Genomic DNA, 17,697 nt, shown 5'->3' with positions numbered 1-17,697 from the left:
GGAAACTTCAGTGATTGAGAAAGCACCCTGGGTGTGGAAAGCTTACCAGTTTAAAAATGACTTTCTGTCTTTATAAAAGTAATCTGTATTTTTTTATTTAAGTAAAAGAAGCAAGTAACAAAAAACCACTGAAATCTCATAACCTTTAACATTCGATGATTCTCATTCCAGACATCTCTCTATGCATATATTATAAAGAAATAATTTTATAAAATGAGATCATTATTACATCCTACTTTAGATTGTTGTTGAATTTTATTTATTTGCATATAACAGAAGAAAATGAGGAAAAGTAAAATAGAAGGAATTGCTCACCATTAAACAATTTTGCCTTTGCTACAGAAAATATTTGTTCCCAAAATGTCTCTCCAAGGGTAATAAAAGATTATGAAAAGCAGTGAGGTTAAAATCCTGGCTTTTAAACTACAGTTTTCAATTTTAGATGGTATTGATTAAAGCCCTTCTATGGAAGAAGAGGAAATTAACAGTCTTACAACTTCTCTTCCCTCCTCTGCCTCCTGCATTTTATGTTCCATTATTATCTTCACATTGCCAGTTGTTTCATGTTAAATGGGTCTGGCTCTCACTATCACTCCTTTTTTACCACAAGTCCTCCTCCATTCCTGAGATCTATATTTTTGATTCATCTTTTGGTTGGCTGGATTTTATCAAGTAGGTTTTTTCTCCCCTGGGCACCAAGGAAGGATTGTCGGTGTTTTGCTACCCAAGATAATAGGTGATGATTTAGTAGTTTTTACTGACAGCAAGCTCTGTATGATGTAGGAGCCCAATAGAAGGTGTGCAGACTGAAGCCGCATTAACAGAAGTCAATACTCAGAATGCGGGAGGTGATCGTTTCATTCAGCTTGGCATTGTGGCTGGGAGTGCTCTGAACAAATCAATAAGGAAAAGACAACCCAGTAGAAAAATGGGCAAAGTTACCAGTCCAAAAGAGGAAACACAGGCTATAAGCATATGAAAAGATGGCTTAACCTCTTTAGTAATCAGGAACATACAAATTGAAATGTGATATCAAATACCCACAAGACTGGCAAAAATTAAAGCTGGCAAGGATATGGAGCAGTGAGATCTCTAAAACACTGCTGGTGGGAGTGTAAATGGATCAAACCACTTAGAGAACATGCAGCAAACGCTATGATTCAACAATTCAATTTCCAGGTTTATACCCTAGAGAAACTCTTCATATGTCTGCAAGGAGGCGCATATGCAAATATTCGACCATCTTGCTTACAGCAGCAACCAAACAAAATGCTGGAAACAGCCCAAGGGTCCACTGGCAGAGGAATGAACAAACAAACGGTGGCATATTCACACAATGGCATATTACACAGCTGTGAAAATGAATGAACCACAGCTATATTCAGCAGCAAAAATCTCACAAACATAACGTGGAGCCATAAGGGCAAGTTTCAGGTGAAATGTATAACACAATTCCACTTATATGTATGTTCGGAAATGAGTAAAATTAAATGATATAGTGTTTAAGAAACATGTACATATAAAACTGTGAAGAAAAGCAAAGAAGGGGCTGGCACGGTGGCTCACTTCTATAATCCCAGCACTTTGGGAGGCCAAGGCGGGTGGATCACTTGAGGTCAGGAGTTCAAGACCAGCCTGGTCAACATGGCAGAACCTCGTCTCTACTAAAAATACAAAAGTTAGCTGGGCACAGTGGCATGTGCCTGTGATCCCATCTACTCAAGAGGTTGAGGTAGGAGAATCACTTGAACCTGGGAGGCAGAAGTTGCAGTGAGCCAAGATCATGCCATTGCACTCCAACCTAGGTGACAGACTGAGAGTCTGTCTAAACAAACAAACAAACAAAAGAAAAACATATACAAAAAAAAGAAAGAAAAGAGAAGAAAAGAAGGATAAATGCAAAATTCAGGCCTGGGGCTCCCCCTGGGTAAAGGAGGGCTATGTGCAGGTGTGGGCACAGAGGTCTTCAACATAACTGTGATGCTGGATATACTGTATGTTCGCATTACTATTTTTCATACTTAAGTTATTGTATATGGAATATTTTCTGTGAGTGAAATATTTCATAGCACATTCTTATTTAAAATGAAACCGTGCTCTGAAGTTAGACTACCTGAAATTGGGCAAGTTATTATTTCTGAGCCTCAAATTCCTTATCTGTAAAAGGGAAATAACAGTACAGGTTGAGTACCCCTTATCCAAAATACTTGGAACTAGAAATGTTTCAGATTTTGGGGTTTTTCAGATTTTGAAATAGCTGCATTATATTTAAAGACTGAACATCCCAAATCCAAATATTCAAAATCCAAAATGCTCCAGTGAACATTTTTATTGAGTGTAGTGTTTGTGCTCAAAAAGTTTTGGATTTTGGAGCATTTTGGATTTCAGATTTTCGAATTAGGGATACTCAGCCTATACCTTTTAATAATATTGAGAGGCATGAATAAGATCCTTGACATCAAGTTCTTAGTACTGTGCCTAACACATATATATTTTTTTAATTTTATTATTATTATACTTTAAGTTTTAGGGTACATGTGCACAACGTGCAGGTTTGTTACATATGTATACGTGTGCCATATTGGTGTGCTGCACCCATTAACTCGTCATTTAGCATTAGGTATATCTCCTAATGCTATCCCTCCCCCCTCCCCCCACCCTACACCAGTCCCTGGTGTGTGATGTTCCCCTTCCTGTGTCCATGTGTTCTCATTGTTCAATTCCCACCTATGAGTGAGAACATGTGGTGTTTGGTTTTTTGTCCTTGCGATAGTTTGCTGAGAATGATGGTTTCCAGCTTCATCCATGTCCCTACAAAGGACATGAACTCATCATTTTTTATGGCTGCATAGTATTCCATGGTGTATATGTGCCACATTTTCTTAATCCAGTCTATCGTTGTTGGACATTTAGGTTGGTTCCAAGTCTTTGCTAATTGTGAATAGTGCTGAGGGCACAGTATACATTAGCTAGTGTCGCTTTTCTGGGCAGGGTAGATGGAGGTATTTGGGGGACCATTCTAGGTGCTACATGCCCAAAAAATCTGTCCTCCAAAGGCTGTTTGTGAAATGACTCTTAGATAAGCAGGCTGTAAAACTATCCTGTATGGGGATGATTGGAAGTGCTAAGGGTAGTTTAGCCTGAAGACATCTCTCGGAGTCACTCTGCGGAGCTTAGCTATCTGATTTCCAGGCCAATGATAGGAAGAATTTTCTAAGAAGCAGAGCTGGCCGAGGACAAATTAGCTCCCTAGTGAGAGAGTGAGACCCCTGGCACTGGAGGGACAGACGTGAGCAGATACTGAGTGCTCCTGCGTGGGAGACCCAGAGGGGACTTTCTAACGGGGGCAGGTTGGACACATTAGCTTGTAAATTCTCTTTCCATTCTGAAATTCTGCATGGAGTAATTCCCAGTTTCAGATGGGTTGTTATTAACTCTGACATTTTCTTGGCATTTTTACATTTTAACTCTCAGCAACATTTTCTTTGAAATTTTTAAATCAAAAAAGTATTTTAATTCTTTAAAAATGAGATTTACATGAAAATGGATTTCATCTGGAACCTCACTTTTTCATTTGAAAATTGATTTTCATGGCTTTTGGATCTGTTCCCATGTTTAAGTGCTGAATTTTAAGGGCCTATATGTGCCAATGGTGAGTTCTCTGTGACAAGTCCTTATAGGGAAGGAGAAGCCCTTGGCAGTGGAACAGCAGACAGGAGTTGTGAGGTGGTGACCATGAGCTACAGTAGAGGAGGAGTCAAAGGAAGGTAATAACAAATACCAGAGAGAAGAGGGAGGGTGGGAAGGCAGCATTTATTGAGCATCTACTATGTGCTAGAGCCAATCTCCAGGTGGCAAGACTGAAGACAGAGGCTAGGCCAGTCATGAAGCTTTGAGTTATTGCATGACAGTATGAACTGTGATTAATTACTTCCTGCCTGCTGGTCAAGTTGTGGCCATGCCAACCAGTCAGAATATCCTCTAGAAGTGAGTGGGGTTTCCGGTGGGGGAGGTGTGGTGGGGGGAAAGGAGAGCATGATAAAGCCCATAGCTTTCTTCCAGGACACAGACCCCCACTTAGAGTGGCTCTGAGAGCAATTCATCAAAAACCAAATCACAGAAAGACAACTTGCTGTAAATAACTTCTCAGAATGATGGTTTTGCCCAGTGAACATCTCACTAAAAGCTGTCAGACAGACAACTTAAATGGGATATTGAAAAGCTTCTGGCATGTTCCTGGCTCAGGCCAGGGCTGGTCCACAGGAAGAGAAGGGTAATCAACAGCCCTTTAGGGGGACATCTTCAAGTGCAGCATTCGAAAAGGGAAAATGTGAAATACGCATAACATTGACTTTCACCTGAGCTGGAAGGACAGATCCTGTGAAATGGCTGTGGCAATGTGTCTGCAAGGAGTACTTCAGGAAACTAAAACTTAGAGAAGTTCCCCAGTGATTTGGTGACTTGATCATCAGGTACATTCATGCACAGTGGATTAACTTGGAGTGAGTAACCTATAGCGTATATGCCAAAACGCCTTGCTTATGAGACATTCACCCACCCTTCCTGAGGCCAGAGACAAACACTATACTCTGTAAGGACCTCCAGGGTCATATTGGTGGTTTTCAAACATTTTTGCTGCTAGCAATGAAGCCTGCTTTAAAATTAAGTGTTCTGTGGAGCTCTGATGCTGCAGCTGAAGCAGTTGGGAGAGGAGCTGCTCGTTGAAGTGAAGGTGAGGAGCTCAGTGCTTCTTTCACTGCCCTATCTGCTGGGCTTTACGCCCCTGACAGGCTGACTTTAAAAATCTCTAAGCTGATCCAGCCCCCAAAATTCACCTTTGGTGAGCTGGAAAGTCCATCTATTTGGGATGCGAATCATGTCAGGTAAGAAGATACAGCATTAGAAATTAGGATAAGGGAAAATAGCATCGAAAATGGGACAGATATATCCATGTGATTTATTTTGTTATTCACTGCAAAGTTGCTCCCTTTAGGGGAGCCAGGGAAGCATGCTTGGTGCCCAGTACGTTGTTTCTGTTGCTTTTAGCCAAGAGCTCTGATCTGGAGGAGACCCGGGCTTGCGGCATTATCCTGGGGGAAATGGTCTTTTCTAGAATGCTGTTAGCTTTAACCTTCTCTTCTGTTGAGTCTCTAGACTATTCGAATGCTGAGAGACTGGGAATCCAGAAATCCCTCTCCTAATCCTGGCAAGACGGTGGACAAATCCCTTCTCTCTAGTCCTCTGTCTCTGCATCTGAAAATGAGAGTGTGGGGCTAGATTAGCAATGCGTAGATGTTGGGATTTCACACACCAAGAAGGGGAGGGCCGTGGAACAGAAACTTACATAGTGTGAAAATTTTTTCTATTTTATCATGTCAGGACATTAAAAACAAAACCCCTCTCATTTCTATCCTTTTATAACAGAAAAATATTTCAACATCATTCAACTACAAAGGACCTTATCTGTAAATTAAGGATCGTTTTTCAAATGGAATTAACTTTAAGGAAAACCATACTGTGTCATTCTTATTTTTCGCATTTTACCTGAGTGTATTTGCTTTCTATGCTGCTGTAACTGATCACCACAAATTTGGTGATGTAAACCACACCTATTTATTGTCTGACAGTTCTATGCCAGAAGTCTGGACACAGTGTGGCTCCCCTGGGTCCCTTGCTCAGGGCTTCATATGACCAAAATCATAGTGTCATCTGGGCTGGGTTCGTATCTGGAGGCTCAACTGGGGAAGATTTGCTTCCAGGCTTATTCTGGTTATTGGCAGAGTTCAGTTTTTTGCAATTGTAGAACAGAGGTCCCTGCTTTCTTGACACATGGACCTCTTCATCTTCAAACCAACAATGGCATATCAAATCCATCTCATGCTTCCAATCTCTGATCTCCCCTCTGCTATTAGGTAAAGAAAGATCTCTGCTTTTAAGGACTTATGTGACTACACTGGGCTTACCTGTATAATTATTTAAGGTCAACTGATTAGTAATCTTCATGACATCTACAAAGTCCCTTTTGCCATGTAACATAAAATATTCATGGAGGTAATTCCAAGGGGTGAAGGTCAATGGGGCCATAACTTTGCCTACCACACCCACTCGGGTGAAAATTCAGTCAGATAAATATTTGGGAACGTTGTAAGATTCTCCAGCTCCAATACTGGTTGTCAAATAGTCTCAGATATTTTAGTTGACATATCCCAGTGTTTTGTATTTGTGAGAAGCCGTGACATCATTACTAATACAGAATCTTGCATGGACTGGATATTCAGAGAGTGTTTGCTAAGCAAGCATGTATTAATAAATTCATTGTTGCTAACATTATTTTAATGCAACTTTGATTATAAGTCCTCTGGTACTGTAGTATCATTGTCATTAGCTACAGATTAGAAAAAAAGCCAAAGTCATTACAGAAATGTATTAAAACTATAAATGATTCAGTAAATCATGGTAGATTCCAAAAAAAAAAAAATCATGGTAGAAACAATTAAAACATGAACTACTCTGTTATTATCTGCTCATGCTCTGTTGGGGGTGAGAAGTGTTGCTTTCAATCAAGGAACAGGGATAATTAATAGAGGGCCCCAGAAGCAGTAAGAACTTAATCTTTTCTCCCTCCTTCCCTGTCTCCCTCCCTCCCTCCCTCTCTTCCTTCCTTTCCTCCTTCCTTTCTCTCTTTCTTTCTTGGGGAAATAAATTAACTTGGCCAGTTTTTAAATTAAATTAAAATTTTTAAATTGAATTATTTACCGAAAATCTGTAGTATTCAAACTCCCTACCCTGATGTTGAGAGCTCTAAGCCTTCTCCCTGGCCACCTCATCCTTGTCACTCACTGTTGAAGCAAGCTGGGTTGTTTCTGTTCCCGTCTCACTTTTCCACCTCCTTGCCTGTATTCGTGCTGCTTTTCCGCCTACGATTCCCGTCTCAAGTGTTCCCTCTTCCAGAGCCCTCCCTGGCTTTCCCTGCAGTGCCCACAGCCTGGATCTGCCTCTGTCCCACAGCACTGGCCACCATCCCCCACGGGAGGTGACCGCGTGCCCTGGCCTCACTGCCTCCACCATCGGTGAGCTCCCCGAGGCCAGGAACCATGTCGGACTGAGTTCTCTGTCCCTGTTGGCACAGACATGGGTCACAGATCAGAGGAGTTTCTCAAATAAATGAAGAGGGAGCAAGAAATCCTAGATCACTCTGATCCCATATAGCGGTCACTTAAGGGGAAGGTGGAAAACAAGCAGAAAAAAATGAGGAGGACACAGAATGGAGAGAAAGACAAAAATAAGGAGAGACGTGGAAGTGTAGAGCAAGGAGGAGGAAAGCAGATGAAGGGAGAATGTCCAACAGATTTTTTTGTTTTGTTTTGAGATGGAGCCTTGCTCTGTCAAGCTGGAGTGCAGAGCGCAATCTCGGCTCACTGCAACCTCCGCCTCCCAGGTTCAAGCGATTCTCCTGCCTCAGCCTTCTGAGTAGCCGGGTTTACAGGTGCATGCCACCATGCCTGGCTAATTTTTGTATTTTTAATAGAGACGGGGTTTCCCCATGTTGTCCAGGCTGTTCTCAAACTCCTGACCTCAAGTGATCTGCCTGCCTCAGCCTCCCAAAGTGCTGGGATTACAGGCGTGAGCCTTCGTGCCTGGCCCCAACAGATCTTACTGAATCTTTACTGAGGCCCCTCTCCAAGCTCTGGGGAGACAGCAGTGAAAACGATGACAAAATCCTTGCCCACCTGGGGCTTTCATTCTAGTTAGGAAATCAGTCAATCTACAAGTGAACAAAAAGTAGACAAGATGATTTCAGATAATTTTAGGAACTATGTTAGGGCATTAAATAGGGTGGCATGTCAGGGAGGGAATGGGGGTGGGAAATATTTTGGGGAGTGTGACCTGATTGATGGGAAGGAGTGAGCCGTGCTGAGAACCAAGGAAATTGTGTTCCCAGCAAAGAAAATAGCAAGTGCAAAGGCCCAGAGGTGGGAAGGAAAGTGCTTTTGATTTCAGGGAACTGGAAAGAGGTTGGTAGGGCTTCACTTGGTGAGCAAAGGGAAGAGAAAAGGGAACTCAGGCCAGATTGGGAGGCAGCAGCTGGACTGAGTGGCTTCCATTGTGATAAGGAGTCTTAAGAAAATGACCCCAAACCTGTACATAATACAAAGATGTGATTCTGTGACCCTTTACCCTCATACTTAGAGCATTTTCCAACAGTCCTGCCTAAGGGTCATCTGACTGCGGGAATAGAACTTTGCTCAATCAATTAAGACCTAAACATTTTGCAATCCTCTAAAACAGATAAGATATGCTGATTTTCAGTGATTTTCTTTCTATCCCTAAAGGTTGTGGTTTTGTTGCCCTGTAGGACATTAACCAGTTTTGTATCTAATTTGGCAATCTTATCTTATTCCTTTTTTCAGTCCTGGTTCCTTAAATTCTCTTTTGAATCCACTTTGCCATCCTGCAGATCTCCTTATTAATGAGTTAAATAAAACTTTGACATGTGTTCACTATTGATTTTCATGAAATTATGTTTTTAACCTTTCGAGAGTTATATTGTGATAGGAGTTTGGGTTTTAAGTGCATGGAAAGCAGGAAGAGTGAGAAGAATTCATTGATGTTTGACAAAGGACCATCAGACAGCTAGATGGTGGAGGGGTTGAACTTGCCCATGGGGAGGTAAGACACCCAGTAGAAGCCAAAGCCACTGTCCAGAGGAGAGATGACCACAGGGTTTGACTGAGGGAGGTGGGGATGGAAAGGCGCTGAGTGAGCCAGAACTGAATCCTGATACTCGTCGTGGGCCCCTGGCCTCTTTCCATTCCTATGCTGGGTCGCCATGAACTGTTTCCTTGGCCAACTTTTCTCTCTAATACGGAAGCTCCTTGGCAGGGGCTGCATCCAATTTTTATGTTTCCTCAACGTCCAGCCCTGGACTGAACACAGAGTAGTCCTTGGCAAGTGTTTGCTGAATGAATCTTCTCTTTAGATTTATCCTCATCATCATTTTTTTTAAGACTGTAGTAAAAATATACATAACCTAAAATTTGCCATTTTAACCATTTTTATGTGTACAGTTCAGTGGCATTAAGTACATTTACATTGCTGAGCTACCATCACCATCATCCACCTCCAACACACTTCCATCATCCCTACTGAAACTCTGAGCCTGTCAAACAATGAAGACCCCTTCCCCGCTCCCCCTAGCCCCTGGCAACCACCATTTCTACTTTCTTTCTCTATGAATTTAACTACTGTAGATAACCTCATATGAGTGGGATCATATAACAGCTGTCTTTTTGTATGGCTTATTCTATTTAGCATAATGTCCTCAAGGCTCATCCATGTTGTAGCGTGTGTCCGAATTTCTTTCCTTTTCCAGGCTGGAAATATTCCACTGCATGGATACACTACTGTTCCATTATCCATTCACCTGTTGATGGGCATTCATGTTGTTTCCATCTTTTGGCTATCGTGAATGATACTGCTATGAACATGGGTGTACAACTATCTCTTCAAGTCCCTGCCTTTGGTTGTTTTGGGTATACGTCTAGAGGTGGAATTGCTAGATCATATGGCAATTCTGTGTTTAACTTCTCCAGGAACCACTATACTGTTTCCACAGCAGCTGCACCATCTTACATTCCCACTAATAGGGCACAGCAGTTCCAGTTTCTCCACACCCTTGCTAATACTTGTTGTTTTCTGTGTGTTTTTTTAATGATAGCCATTTTAATGAGTGTGAGATCATCCTTAAAATATAAATGGCCATGAAAAAGTGAGATCCCAGGGCGAGGCATTATGGGACTTTTCCTAAGTGTGCTCTAAAGGGAGATAGCTGGGGTGCTGGAGAGAGGTCCTAGATTTGGAGGGCACTTAGCGGGAGCAGAGACAGGATAGTGGGTGCCAAGACCACACTCCTGGAGCTTACAGCGTGGACTCAGGGCTGGCTTAAGGAGACTCCCCACCATGGGAGAACTGAAACCCAGAAGGTTTCCATGAGGAAAGATTTGTTTGTTGGGCTCATGCCCCTGGGGAAAAGCTGTTTCTAATTTGGACCTTTCTTTCTATGTGTTGCTTCCCAGTGCGACAATGCAAAAGGGTTGAAAGCCTTCTACGATGCAATAAAATACGGGCCGAACCACTTGATGGTGTTTGGAGGCGTCTGTCCATCCGTCACGTCCATCATTGCAGAGTCCCTCCAAGGCTGGAATCTGGTGCAGGTAAGGTCTGAGCTACCTTCTTTTGTGGGGAGGTGTCTTTGGTTGGCCCTCAGTCTTTCGCAGGAATTATTACTTGTACAATGTGGTTTCTATGTTGCCTGGGTCAGGCCTCCTGGACTTTCTCCTGGGTGATAGCACAGCCTTTCACTGCTGGCCTGACTTGGCATGGCCCCCACAGTGGGTCTCTAAAGGGCAGCCCTGATGCTACCACCGTGTATTTGAAGGCTTCAGGGCTCACCACTGACTCCCTAGCCCAGCTTTCAGAGCCATTGATGCCAGTCCAACCTGCCTGCCCAGTGTTATCTCCTGCTCCTTCCACTTGCTCCACAGCACAGCCTTGCCAGACACCCTGCCTTTCCACACATGCACCCTGGACCTTTGGGCCTCAGAGCCCTGCTCTCACTGTTCCCTTAACCAGGTGACTCCTCATCAATTCTCTACCAAGCCTCCCTTTCCCAGTGAGATTCTCTTTTGTTATCTAAGACTGCCTTTGTCCTCGGTTAAGTCTTTCCTGGTCTCCTTGCCAGTTATTCAGTCTTTGCCCTGGCAGATTTTATACATCATTGAATGCTCCACCAACATATATATAGTCTACTGTAGGTGAGACTTGCCAGTGTTAGCTGTTATTTGGGATGGGAAAGAAGAGTGTAGAACTATATGACCACCAGGGATGAGTGGTGGCCCATACACATGTTTACTTTTTTGCTCCATCCATCCATCCATCCATCCATCCATCCATCCATCCATTCACCTATCCATCCATCCACCTATCCATCCATCCATATGTTCACCCATCCATTCGCCTAACCATCCATCCATCCATCCATCCATCCATGCATCCACCCATCCACCCGTTCAGCTATCCATCCATCCACACATTCACCTGTCCATCCATCCATCCACCTATCCATCCATCTGTCCATCCATCCATACATCCATCCATCCATACGTCCATCCATCCATACATCCACCCACCCACCCACCCACCCATTCACCTATCCATCCATCCATCCTTCCATCCATCCTTCCATCCATCCATCCATCCATCCATCCATCCATCCATCCATCCAACAAATATTATAGGCAACTTACTCTGTGCCTGGATTTTGGTAGGCACACTGGGGATACAATGCTGAACAGGATAGGTATGGTTCACATTATTCTGGAGCTTACATTCTAGGAGGAAGACAGGCAAGAAGCAAGTAAGTAATTAAATAATAATATGATTAAGGTTGTATATGGAGGGTCTGCCATGTGCTAGACACTGTTCTTAGTATTTTTCTGCGTGAACTCGTTTAATTTTTATATCCACTCTATGCTTTAGGTACCTTATCCCCATTTTATAGATAATGGAACTGAGGCACAGAAAAGCTATCTAACTTGCACAAGGACTCACAGCTAATAAGTAGTAGGGCCAGGATTTTAACTCAAGCAGTCTGGCCCTTAAGATAAGACTGTAGTAAGGAAACTTGGCTATGACAGAAGGAAACAGGGTGATGAGATATATAGTGACTGCCTTGGGGTAGTCAGAAAAGGTCTCTTGGAGGAGGTGACATTCAAGCTGAGACCTAAAGGGTGAGAAGGAGACCATTGGATGAAGCGCATTCCATGTCAGTGAATGGAATAGTAAACGGAGGAAGGCAGCTTGTGATAGGAAAGGACCTGGTGTATTCGTGGAACAGAAAACAGGGAAGTGGGGCTGGAGCATGATGGGTGGGGAGCCAGGGTGAAGAGAGTGAGTGACAGGGTGAGCAGGAGCCTGACCACATAGAGGATCTGTTTCATTCCACTTGCACTGGCTGAGGACCTCATCTGTGTCTGGTGCTGCATGCATGGGGTGCTGGGGTGGAGCCCAAGCTTGCAGCCACGAGGGGTGGTGGGCACAAGCTATGGCAGGTGTGATGAAAGAGAGGTGGGGCCCGGGCGAGGGTCCCTCACTTAGCCCCGGGTCAAGGAAGCCCCAGGGCAGGTGCTATGGTAGGTGCATGAAGCTGGCTGCTGAAGGAGGAGAGGGCGTTGGACAGCTGGAGACATGGAGGAGAGCGCCGCTGCAGAGGAAACTGGGCGTGCAAAAGCGGGAGGTGGGAAAGTATGTGGGCTTGGGGAGTGCTGAGTCATTCCTTGTGGCCGGAGCAGGCCACACTGATTGTGGGTGGATGCAACAGGAAGAGGAGGCCAGAAAAGCAGCCATGTGCTCTGGTGCAAACCTAACCACAAACCTAACCACACACCTGAAAGCCAGCATGGCTCAGTGTGCCGTTGGGAGCCTGGCCTCATGCCCTCAGGGTGCCCAGGACAGCTGTGGAGACCTTGGACCAGTCACTTAGATTCTCTGGGCTTGAGCTTGCTTTCCTGAACATTGAGGAGCACATTCTCTATTAGTTAGAGCCATGTGCTGCCTTCCTGAGCCTCAGTTTCGTCATCTGCATAATCAAGGTAGTAATAGGACTGCTTTCATTGGTTTGTTGTGTGGATTGAAAGACTGAAAAAGGATTAGAGCTGTGTCTGGCACACGTGTCTGGCACACACTTAGTGCTAACTAAGTGTTCTTTGTGGTTAGTCCTGCCCTGTCTCCTCCCACTCCCCAAGTTGAGTCCCCTGATTACTTGTCATTCCTGGTCTTTCTTGCATTCCCACCTTCTCTTACACTGTTCCTACCACCCAAAACATCCCATTCTTCCTATACCCAGTGTATCAAGTGCTACCCATTCTTTAAGACCCAGCTTAAATGCTGCCTCCTTCAGGAAGCCTTTCCTGCCTGCTACTAGGGGGCTGCTAAAGTAGGGCCCTAGAAAGGCTATCACTTCCCCTTGTTTAATTCTAGCAGAGCTTGTGCACAGCCCAGTGTCCCACTCCACTCTGCCTGTCCCTCTCTTAGGGTTTTGCAGATTTGCGGGGGGCGGTGGTGTTTATAAATGTTTGTCTCTCCAGCTGGGCTGTGAGCTCCTTAAGGACAGAACCTGGACTTTTCTTTTTCCCTGTGCCTATCATTTCACAGTCTTCATTAGAAATCTGCTCAATGATCAGAGGGATGGAGGGAGGTGGGAAGGGATAGAAGGATCTAAAGATGGACACTTTGTCCAGGCATGAGAGGCTGAGGTCCCAGGGAAATCCCCTGCCCAGAGAGGAATCCAACTGATTCCACTGATTCTCAGTGTCACTTGGAACCACCTGTCCCTCAGAATTCCCTGAGGAGCTGCAGGAACAAACACAACGTTGGAAACTCCCAGCTTGCAGACCACAGCTACCTGGCCTCTCCATGAGCAGGACAGCCCTCCAACCTAGAGTTGATAAGACATAGAACTGGGTTACAAGATGGGGACTGTGTTAGTTATTTGCCACTGGGTAACAAATCCCCCCAAATTTAGTGTCCTAAAACAGCAATATTATGTATTATTTCATTATTTCTCTGGTTCAGGAATTCAGACACACTGAATGGCTTCTGTTTGCTCCATGGTGTTTGGGGCCCAGCTGGAGGATTTGAAGGCTGGGGGCTGGCATCATCTGAAGGCTTGATTGGGGCTGAAAGATCTGCTTCCAGTGTGGCTCCTCTCCATGTGGAGGTCTCTATAGGGCTACCTGAGTGTCCTCATGACAAGGCAGCTGGCATCCCCCAAAGTGAGTCATGAAAAGACCAAGGCAGAGGTGACAAAGTCTTTTGGGACTTAGCTTTGGAAACTGCATACTATAAGTTCTGCTGAAATCTGTGGATCACACAAATTAGCTCTTATTTAGAGAGGAATAGTACCAAGGTGTAGTGGGAGGGAAGCTCACTGGGTGCTAGCTTGGAGACTGGATACTATAGTGACTAATGTCTGGAGGAAGGCAGGAACTCCAGTTGCCCAGCAAGGGGGACTTGATGATGAGGCCCTGCCCTGTTTTGCAGAACTCCTGCTCATCCTTGAAAACCCCGGATACCACTTCCTCTGTGATGCCTTCCCTGATCTCCTTCTTTGCCCCCTTTCCTTCAGTGCCGCCCATTCCCCGCTCAAAAAGTAAATTAATTATTTCTTCCTCCGCTATACCCTGCATTCCCAATAGGGGGTGATATCTTCTCCAAGGGAGTAAACACTGGTTCTTGTGGCGAGGCAAAAAAAATCTTACTTTTTTGATGTATAAAGCATAGATATAGATGTAGTACACAAACAGATCTATGCATGCCTGTGGTATTACAATTTCACCAGGGGGCAAGAGTAGGAAAAAGCAGCCAGAAAGGCTTCTTAGGAGACTAACAGTGAAACGAAGGTTGAGAAACACTGTTCTACATCCTTCTGTATTGTGTACAGTATTCTCTTATTAAATAAATTTCATGTCAATGAATTGTACACTTAAAATTGGTAAAGATGGTAAATTTTATATGTATATTTTACCTCAATTAACAAAAATAAAATTTAAAAAATGGGCTGGGCATGGTGGCTCATGCCTGTAATTGCAGTGCTTTGGGAGGCCAAGGCAGGAGGATGGCTTTAAGCCAGGGGTTTGAGGCCAGCCTGGGGAACATAGTGAGACCTCATCTCTACAAAAAATTATAAAATTTAGCTGGGTGTGGTGGCACACTCCTGTAGGCCCGGGAACTTGAGAGGCTGAAGTGGGTGGATTGCTCAAGCCTAGGAATTCAAGGCTGTAGTGAGCTATGATCATGCCGCTGCACTCCTGCCTGGGCAAAAAAGCGATACCCTCCCTCTATTAAAAAAAAAAAATAAGTGTTGTGAAAAATAATTTGTTCTATATGCCAGTCTTCCATATCAGATTGTGAGCTTCTTGGGGGCAGCCCTTCCCCGCCCCTTCCTTCATCTCCTGGTTCCCAATGTCTGGCGCAGGGTCTGGGCTCACAGTAGGTCCTCACTGAGTACTGAAATGTGCTAAGTGCAGAGGATAGGTGGACAGAGGGGCCTGAAATGCTGCATGGCGGAGCCTCTCACAGTGTGGCCCTGACTGTAGGGCGGGGAGGGCGGTGGACCATGCAGAATCTCAGCCTCCACCTCCACAGAATCGCTCTGCATTTTCCCAGGCTCCTTGTGGGGGAAGATGCTCACACCCAGACAATACTGCCCTAGCGTTCACTACTAGACACTGGGGCTGGATCAACGGCTGCAACTGGACGTGGATGGGGCATGCTGGGGGCTTGGAACTGGAGGGGACTCAACAGTTTGGACTTCTCTGAGGACCTGGGAGGCAGAATGGTAGATGAGCCCAAGAGAGTGGATTTCTCCCAGGCTTGTGCAGCCAGACAAGGAAGATATAAGAACAAAGATCAGGATCTTGATCTGGGAGTAGCCTGGGAGTCTGGATTCCTGCCTCCTTCTCACTCTCAGGAAACATAGACCCATTTATTATGAGCCAGACTCTGTGGACCTCCCAAGCCACCCCAACCCCAACACAGGGAGGCTAAGCTTGTTTCCAGAGATGGTGAAGCGGTGGATGGGTGGGTCTACAGGTGCCCAAGGGATTTGATGAATCTCTTAACTTACTCAAGACTGGGCTTCAAAACAGAGCTTCACAAATGGAAAACTGCATGGAATTTGTGTAATTGAAAAGGAGCTCTGGCTGCCCTTTTTGGAGGAGCAATTCTTGCTGGACAGAGACAGCCAGGAATGCGTAATCAGTTGTTTCTGTTTCCTTGTGTCACAAAAATAGGGATTCACACACCAGAGGGGTGAAAATTCACCCTGGTGCTGAAATGGGTTAAATTTAACTTTTGCCTTTTGCTGGGCCTCTTGATTCATAGCTGCTGCATAGAGAGGCTAATATTGTTTTAGTCGTGATGTGAGTCACTTAGCCACTGGGAACCTGTTTCTCCCTCTATATGCAAGGACCTTCATAGAGTCCAGGGTCTGACATGCAGGTGAGATTGGCTCTGTCCCTCTCTAAACTGTCAGAGCCTGCTCAGGGTGCAGGGCTCTGATCTGGGCCTCATGCTGGGAGGAACCCACTAGGGCATGACCCAGGAAAGCATCAGGGAAGGGTCAAGGTCTAGACATTGGAGAGCTGAGGGTGTTCAGCCTGGAGAGCACATGGGGCACTGGGGAGGAGGGAGGAGTCCAGACCTCCAGCGTTGCATGGCTGTCTTTGATAGATTTTGCTGGTCTCTGGTGCAAGTGGGGAGAAGCAGGAGCCACGGCCGAAGTTATCAGGGAGCAGCGTTTCCACCTCCTGCAAGCAAGCCCTGCCTCTGGAAGCTTCCAGCATGGAGCAAGCTGCCTGGCTGTGAAGTCATGAGTTCCCTGTGGGCCAAGGTTCCCTGAGAAGTCCGGTTTCAGCCAGGCCTGCTGCTGGGGAAATTTAATACACAGAGTAGGCATAGACCAGGTCAGTGGCTCTCCAACTATATGGGAAGAGTCACTTACGGGGGTTCTTGGTAACAATGCAAATTCTAGGGCTCCACTCTGAGCAGGTCTAGGTTAGGGGATTTATCACATCCCTCTAGGACTGTATTCCCCGCTGATCAAAACCACAGCCATTTCAGTACCAGTGGCTCAGGTGACTGTGATGCTGTTGGCCCCTGGAGACTTGCCAGGCCAGGAGTTCTCTAAGGCCTGTTCATCCCCCAGACACCTGGGCTCTTTAACAAATGCTGCTGGTCCAAAAAACTCCAACTGATGCTGCCCGCGTGGGAAAGAGGACATGGAGGCAGTCACGGGGGGATGCTGCCAGGGCAAGTATCCCAGTGCCGCTAGGATGAAGCTCACAGTCCATGGTGGGGCACAGTCCATGGAGTGCACCATCACCTTGCCATTTTCCCAGCCCACCTCCTGCCCCTTCATGCTGCCAGCCTCAGTACAGGCTGCTGGCAGGACTATGCTCATTCTTCCTGGTGCAGCTTGGGTGTCCCTTCTTTGCAAAGCCCCCCATGGCCTCCCCTGTGCTTCCTGACCTGACCTGCACATCCCTCCCAGGGTGTTTGCTATGTCTGCCCACCCCCAGCCTGCAGCTGCCTGAGGTTAGAATTGTGTCTCATTCACCCTGCCCCTCGGCCTGGTACAGGCCTGGCAGTGATGCTGGAGCAGTGCTCAGGGCGTATTTGCTGACGGAGAGCCAGGTGCCTGCCTTCTAGGCCTTGGGTTGGTCCCCTAACAACCAAGGGCACGTCATCAGAGTGTGCCAGACCTAAAGTCACCCAAGGACTCTCCAGCTGCAGCCTCTTGTTAAACGGACACAGAGGGAGCCCTAACACAGCCTTGGGCTCAGCCTCAGCCCGCATCTCCCATGTCAGGAACCCCCACCCCCTGGTTTTCTAACTGATAAGTTTCCTTTGCAGTTTTTTTCAGACCCACCCAGAATCCTGTCCTCAGAGACCTAAGGGTGGCTTGTGTTTGCACTTTTTGGGGCAGTCCTGCAGATCTCCCACCAGCCTGATTTGTCCTGAAAGCATGGGGCCTGGGAAAAACCAGGAGAATTTGGAGCTGGGTGGGGAAGATGGAGACAGAGCACGGGAAAGGTCCAAGAGATGCTAGCGAGAGGGAGTTAGACATCCTCAGAGACC

General features: G+C 45.7%; 1 protein-coding gene across 2 annotated transcripts in view; it reads left to right on the top strand.

Annotated features, from left to right (window-relative positions):
- GABBR2 (gamma-aminobutyric acid type B receptor subunit 2) overlaps positions 1 to 17,697 on the top strand; it is a 420,187-nt gene that overhangs the window by 121,584 nt on the left and 280,906 nt on the right. For both annotated transcript variants that reach the window (XM_004048340.5, XM_055350040.2), the window contains exon 2: positions 10,077 to 10,214. In XM_004048340.5, coding sequence (XP_004048388.2) covers positions 10,077 to 10,214 — 138 coding nt within the window. The remainder of the gene's footprint in view (positions 1 to 10,076; positions 10,215 to 17,697) is intronic.

This window comes from Gorilla gorilla, chromosome 13 (assembly GCF_029281585.2).
Source record: "Gorilla gorilla gorilla isolate KB3781 chromosome 13, NHGRI_mGorGor1-v2.1_pri, whole genome shotgun sequence".
NCBI lineage: Eukaryota > Metazoa > Chordata > Mammalia > Primates > Hominidae > Gorilla > Gorilla gorilla.
The sequence above is the reverse complement of the archived record's forward strand: the minus strand, read 5'-3'. Positions and strand labels throughout refer to the sequence as shown.